Source organism: Hemitrygon akajei, unplaced genomic scaffold (assembly GCF_048418815.1).
Source record: "Hemitrygon akajei unplaced genomic scaffold, sHemAka1.3 Scf000113, whole genome shotgun sequence".
Lineage (NCBI taxonomy): Eukaryota > Metazoa > Chordata > Chondrichthyes > Myliobatiformes > Dasyatidae > Hemitrygon > Hemitrygon akajei.
Genome location: NW_027331999.1, coordinates 1,851,449 through 1,858,020, shown reverse-complemented (window position 1 = coordinate 1,858,020; position 6,572 = coordinate 1,851,449). Strand labels below are relative to the sequence as shown.

The window sequence follows — 6,572 nt, the reverse complement described above, 5'->3', positions numbered from 1 at the left end:
AACCGGATTCCATTCAATGACCAAACAACTTACCTTCTTTTTCTTTTTTTATTTTTATTTTCGCAAGTGTGGCAGTTCATAGTTCTTATTTATTAGTCAGTAGTGATAAATAATCAGTCATGTCAGTCATTAGTCTAGTCAAGGTGTTACGTATTCAGGCAACAATGAACAGATGAGTTAGGCAAGTGTTTTTATAACAAGTAACACGTTTATTAAACACTGAAAACAAACCCCCCCAAAAGTAAACAAATACTAACGTAACCGGAAATCAGCTGCTGTGCGGCAGCTTAACAGTTCTTAAAGCGATGCAGCTCAAACAGTTCTTAAAGCGATGCAGCTCAAACAGTTCTTAAAGCGATGTTGCCAAAAGTTCAAAATGTTCACAGGCCATTTAAAAGGAGAGACTTTTTAAGGCGATTTAAATTCTCTTCCACGTCGTTTTGTTTCGATCCCCGGCATCAAACTCTTCCCACAAAGAATTTTATGAAACGTAATGGCTTAAAGGCACTGACCTTTCCTTTATCACACTGTCCTCAATCTTCTGCTATCCCGCAGAGATTAACATGAGAACAGTCAACCAATTCTTTTCGAATAAAGATCAAATAAGGTCAAACCCGTTTCACCATCGAAATTCGATTCTCCTCGATCTTTAACTCCCGAACTCCGATCTTCACACTCCACCGATTCTTAACCAACAGTATTGTAAAGAAACTGCTGGCAATGACTGTGACGCTGCTCTCGGACTGCCACTGTGACGCTGCTCTCGGACTGTCACTGTGACGCTGCTCTCGGACTGTCACCGTGACGCTGCTCTCGGACTGCCACCGTGACGCTGCTCTCGGACTGCCACTGTGACGCTGCTGTCAGGCTGCCACTGTGACGCTGCTCTCGGACTGCCACCGTGACGCTGCTCTCGGACTGCCACCGTGACGCTGCTGTCGGACTGCCACCGTGACGCTGCTGTCGGACTGCCACCGTGACGCTGCTGTCGGACTGCCACCGTGACGCTGCTCTCGGACTGCCACTGTGACGCTGCTGTCGGACTGCCACCGTGACGCTGCTCTCGGACTGTCACCGTGACGCTGCTGTCAGGCTGCCACTGTGACGCTGCTTTCGGACTGCCACCGTGACGCTGCGGGTTCCGCCCAAATGGCCTCTAATCGGCCTCTACCCAGTGTGAACTCGCTGGTGTGCCAGGAGTTTGGATGACTGACTGAATCCTTTGCCACATTCTGAGCAGGTGAACGGCCTCTCCCCAGTGTGAACTCGCTGGTGATTCCCTAGGGTGGATAAATGTGTGAATCCCTTTCCACAGTCTGAGCAGGTGAATGGCCTCTCCACAGTGTGAACTGATCGATGTGCCAATAGGGTGGATGACTGTGTGAATCCCTTCCCACATTCTGAGCAGGTGAATGGCCTCTCCCCAGTGTGAACTCGCTGGTGATTCCGTAGGGTGGATAACTGTGTGAATCCCTTCCCACAGTCTGAGCAGGTGAATGGCCTCTCCCCAGTGTGAACTCGTTGGTGACTGCGTAGGGTGGATAACTGTGTGAATCCCTTTCCACAGTCTGAGCAGGTGAATGGCCTCTCCACAGTGTGAACTGATCGATGTGCCAATAGGGTGGATGACTGTGTGAATCCCTTCCCACAGACTGAGCAGATGAATGGCCTCTCCCCAGTGTGAACTCGCTGGTGACTGCGTAGGGTGGATGAATCACTGAATCCCTTCCCACATTCTGAGCAGGTGAATGGCTTCTCCCCAGTGTGAATTCGTTGGTGACTGTGTAGGCTGGATAACTGTGTGAATCCCTTTCCACAGACTGAGCAGGTGAACGGCCTCTCCCCAGTGTGAACTCGTTGGTGACGGCGTAGGGCGGATGAATCACTGAATCCCTTCCCACAGTTTGAACAGATGAATGGCCTCTCCCCAGTGTGAACTCGTTGGTGATTTTGTAGATCAGATAATTGAGTGAATCCCTTCCAACAGTTCAAGCAGGTGAATGGCTTCTCCCCAGTGTGAACTCGCAGATGTCTCTCTAGGGTGGATGAATGACTGAATCCCTTGCCACAGTCTGAGCAGGTGAATGGCCACTCCCCAGTGTGAATGTGTTGGTGACTATGTAGGTTGGATGACTGAGTGAATCCCTTCCCACATTCTGAGCAGGCGAACGGCCACACCCCAGTGTGAACACGCTGATGTACCTTCAGTTCAGATGACCGAGTAAATCCCTTCCCACATTCTGAGCAGGTGAATGGCCTCTCCCCAGTGTGACCTCGCTGGTGACTCTGTAGGTTGTATAACTGAGTAAATCTCTTCCCACAATCTGAGCAGGTGAATGGCCTCTTCCCAGTGTGAACTGACTGGTGTCTCAGTAGGTGAGATGACTGAGTAAATCCCATCCCACAGTCTGAGCAGGTGAACGGCCTCTCTCCAGTGTGAACTCGCTGATGTACCTTCAGTGCAGATAACTGACTGAATCCCTTCCCACAGTCTGAGCAGGTGAATGGCCTCTCTCCAGTGTGAACACGTTGGTGTGCCCATAGGTCAGATGATCGAGTGAATCCCTTCTCACAGTCTGAGCAGGTGAATGGCCTCTCTCCAGAGTGAACACGTTGGTGAACCAGTAGGTGAGATGACTGAGTGAATCCCTTCCCACAGTCTGAGCAGGTGAATGGCCTCTCCCCAGTGTGAACTGACTGGTGTCTCATTAGGTGAGACGACAACATGAATCCCTTCCCACAGTCCGAGCAGGTGAATGGCCGCTCCCCTGTGTGAACTCGCTGGTGAGCCATTAGATCAAATGACCGAGTGAATGCTTCCCCACAAATTCAGCAGATCACCAGCCTCTGCCCAGTGTGATCTGAGTGCTGTGTCCACAGGTGGAAAGACCGACTGAATCCTTTTGCACACACAGAACAGGTGAATGGCCTTGCCCAGTGTGAACTTGCTGATGTACCTTCAGATGAGATTACCGACTGAATCCATTCCCACTGTCTGAGCAGGTGAACGGTCTCTCCCCTGTGTAAAATGACAGACGTGCTAGTTGGTCAGATGACCGAGTGAATCCCTCCCCACAGTCTGAGCAGGAAGGATGGTTGATTGAATCCCTTGCTCCTTAAATATCTAGACAGAGACAGCACAACTGGTGCGCTGTGTTTGAATTCCCATAGACAAATTCCTTGTCGATTTTAACCTGTAAAAAGATTTAAAAATCCATCAGTGGGTGAAGGACAACATTTGAGATGAGATCACTTGAGTTGCCAAGGTGCGATCTGACATCACACTGTCACAGTGAACTTCAACCCAAGTTGGACAGAGAAATCACCTTCTAACTGGGCACAGTGCTGGGATCTGGAATGATACGTTGATTCATGAAGGCCAATATGTCAAAATCTTTCTTTCTGTCCCTATCGAACTGTGGCACCACTTTCACTGAATTATTGACCTGTATTCCCAGATCCCTTTCTTCTACAGCACTCCTCAGTGCCCGGCCAGTCACTGTTTAAGACCTAGTTCCTACCAAAATGCAACACCCCACACTTGTCTCCATTAAATTCCATTTTGCATTTCTTAACACATTTTTCCAGCTGATCCAGATCGCACTGCAAGCCATGACAGTCCTCCCCGCTGTTCATTACACCCCAATTTTGGTGTCATCCAAAAATTTGCTGATCCAGCTAACCATGATATCATCCAGATTACTGATATAGATGACAAACGACAACAGATCCAGCACTGATCCCTGTGGCAACCACTAGTCACAGGCCTCCGGTCAGAGAGGCAACCATCTGCTACCACACTCTGGCTTCTCCCAAAGACAGTGTGTCATTCAATTTACTGTCTAATCCTGAATGCTGAGTGACTGAACCTTCTTGACCAACCTCCCATATGAGACTTTGTCAAATGCCTTGCTAAAGTCCATGTAGACAACATCCACTGCCTTGTCTTCATCAACTTTCCTGATAACTTCCTCGAGAGACTCTATAAGATTGGTTAGCCATGACCTACCATGCACAAAGCCATGCTGTCTATCCTTAATCAGTCCACATCTATCCAAATACTTATATATCCGGTTCCTGCACATATGTTCTAATAACTTTCCCACAACTGATGTCAAGCTCACTAATGTAACATTTCCTCGTTTCTCCTTAGAGCCCTTCTCGAACAGTGGAACAACATCGGCTGTCCTCCAATCCTCCAGTACCTCACCTGTCACTGAGGATTATTTCAATATCTCTGCTTGGACCCCGACAATTTCTGCACTTGTCTTCCTCAGGGTCCCAGGGAACAACTTGTCAGGCCCTGGGGATTGATCCATGCTAATTTGCCTTAAGGCAGCAAAAACCTCCACCTCTGTAATCTGTCCAGGGTCTCTGAAGTTGATGCTGCTTTGCCTCACCTCTATAGACTCTGTGTCCATCTCCTGAGTAAATACGGATGCAAAACTACTACTTAAAACCTCCGCCATCTATTTTGTCTCCCGTATAGATTACCATTCTGATTGTCCAGAGTTTCTGTTCTGACCTTCTCTATGTTTCTGTGACAGAGAAGCTGGCCACACTTGAGTGGAAGGGCAATCTGGTAGGAGTGACGACGGAGCAGCAATGGCTGGAGTTTCTGGGAGCAACTTAGGAGCTGAGTAATCGATACATCCCAAAGAAGTGGAAACATTGGAAAGGCAGGAGGACACAACTGTAGCTGAAATGAGAAGCCTAAGCCAACATAAAAGCCAAAGAGAGGGCAAATAACAGAGCAAAAAACATTGGAAAGCTTTTAGAAACCAACAGAAGACAACTAAAGAAAGTCAGATGAGTTCAGGGTGTGGAAGTATGATATTGTAGTCTTTAATGTGTCTTGGTAGCACCCAACAGCCTGAGGAATTTAGTGGAACAAAATATCCGGGGCCTCGATATCAGTTGAAAACAAAGGTTCCCTGCACCAGTTACCTTTCACCTTTTATTTTGGTACGCACATACAAACTCTGCACCTTCAAAATTTCACTTCTGAAGAACCCCCACTCACCAAGTACTCCTTTGCCAGAAAACAGCCTGTCCCAGTCCACACCTGTCAAATCCTTGCAAATACCATAAAAATTGATCTTTCTCCAATTTAGAATCTCAAGAGAGGTCCAGGCCTCTGTTTTTCTGTATTTACTTGGAATCTCATGGCATTATGATCACTAGACACGAAGTGTTCCCATACACTAATTTCTGTCACCAGCCCTGGATCGTTTCCCAACAGCTTATTGCACACTTCTACGCCGGATGTTTTACGTACTGATGAAGGCTCATTTGACAAACTCTACCCCATCTAGTCCTTTTACAGTATGGGAGTCCCAGTCAATATATGGAAAGTTAAAATCACTTACTATATCAACTATTGTTTCTTGGTGTAGTCTGTGAACTCTCTACAAATTTGTTCCTCTGAATCCCTCAGACTGTTGGGTGCAACCAATTCCCAGTAATGCCTATGATATCATAATTCCATGCCCTGGGCTCATTTGGCTCTGCTAGGATGCTTCTTGCATCGTGATTTCCACAGCTCAACACATTTATCACACCATGCTCAAGCATTTGATTGCTGACTCTATCTGAGGTCTGAACAACATCTGTCTGGTGTGAAGAAAACAACCTCTCCCTCAATGTCAGAAAAAGCTCTAATGCTGAATTTTGTGGTGGGGATGCAGGAAAGGTTTTCTTCTGATGACTCTTACATGAAGGTCATATTTGTGCAGGTGTCGCTACACAGTAGAACAGTGCACCACCACTCCAGAGGCTGCTAAATCTTCCTGAAGGTCTTTTTACAGTCAAATGGGGGTTTTGATTTGCCTTTCTAGTAAACTTTCTTGGAAAGTTTTCTTGGCCTTCCAGACATCAACTTGACCTCCACTGTTCCTGTTAACTGCCATTTCTTAAATACATTACGAACTGAGGAAACGGCTACCTGAAAACACTTTGCTATATTCTTATAGCCTTCTCCTGCTATGTGGGCATCCATTATTTTAACTTTCAGAGTGCTCGGCAGCTGCTTAGAGGAGCCCATGGCTGCTGATTGTTGGGACAAGGTTTGAGGAGTCAGGGTATTTATAAAGCTTTGCAATTTGTATAGCCTGGCCTAACGATGACTGTGAACAAGCCATTGTCCTAACAAGCTAGTTCAGGCCCAAAATGTTGTCACTACCTCCTCCCATAGATGCTGTCTGGCCTGCTGAGTTCTGCCAGCATTTTGTGTTTTTAATAATACACTAATCTTGCTTAAAATGTTGAAAAGAATGTTTTGTCTTTAATTTTATGACTTTTGGAGACCTGTTCACCCTCTACTCACTTAACTATTCACAGTAACAGAAAGTTTGACCAGCGGTGCCTAACCATTTGCATACCACTGTATGGGATGGGGTGGAGAGTGCGGGGTGTGACGGGAGAGAGGGGGAGGAGGAGGAGGAGGAGTGGGACTGACAGGGAGCGAAGAGGGAGAACGCGTGGGGTGAGTGGTAGATTTAGAGGGTGATAAAGAGGGGAAGACAATGTGGGATACAGGAGCCAGCAGGGAGAGTGTTTGAGAGAGGGGGGAG

At 47.2% G+C, this 6,572-nt stretch overlaps 1 protein-coding gene across 1 annotated transcript; it reads right to left on the bottom strand.

Moving 5' to 3' along the window:
- Positions 1 to 1,082: 1,082 nt before the first annotated feature.
- LOC140723432 (uncharacterized) lies at positions 1,083 to 2,965 on the bottom strand. The gene is made up of 2 exons (XM_073037998.1): positions 2,274 to 2,965; positions 1,083 to 2,021 (listed from the first exon to the last, which is right to left on the bottom strand). The coding sequence occupies exons 1-2, from the start codon at positions 2,791 to 2,793 to the stop codon at positions 1,168 to 1,170; spliced, it is 1,374 nt and encodes a 457-aa protein (XP_072894099.1). The 5' UTR covers positions 2,794 to 2,965; the 3' UTR covers positions 1,083 to 1,167.
- Between the last annotated feature and the right edge of the window lie 3,607 nt (positions 2,966 to 6,572).

Bases quoted from the DNA above. Each gene is read 5' to 3' on its own strand.
- LOC140723432 (XM_073037998.1), bottom strand. From the start codon at position 2,793: ATGGCTCACCAGCGAGTTCACACAGGGGAGCGGCCATTCACCTGCTCG. The intron at 2,022-2,273 runs GTCACACTGGGG...GACATCTGCGAG, and splicing joins CCTACAGAGTCACCAGCGAG to TTCACACTGGGGAGAAGCCA.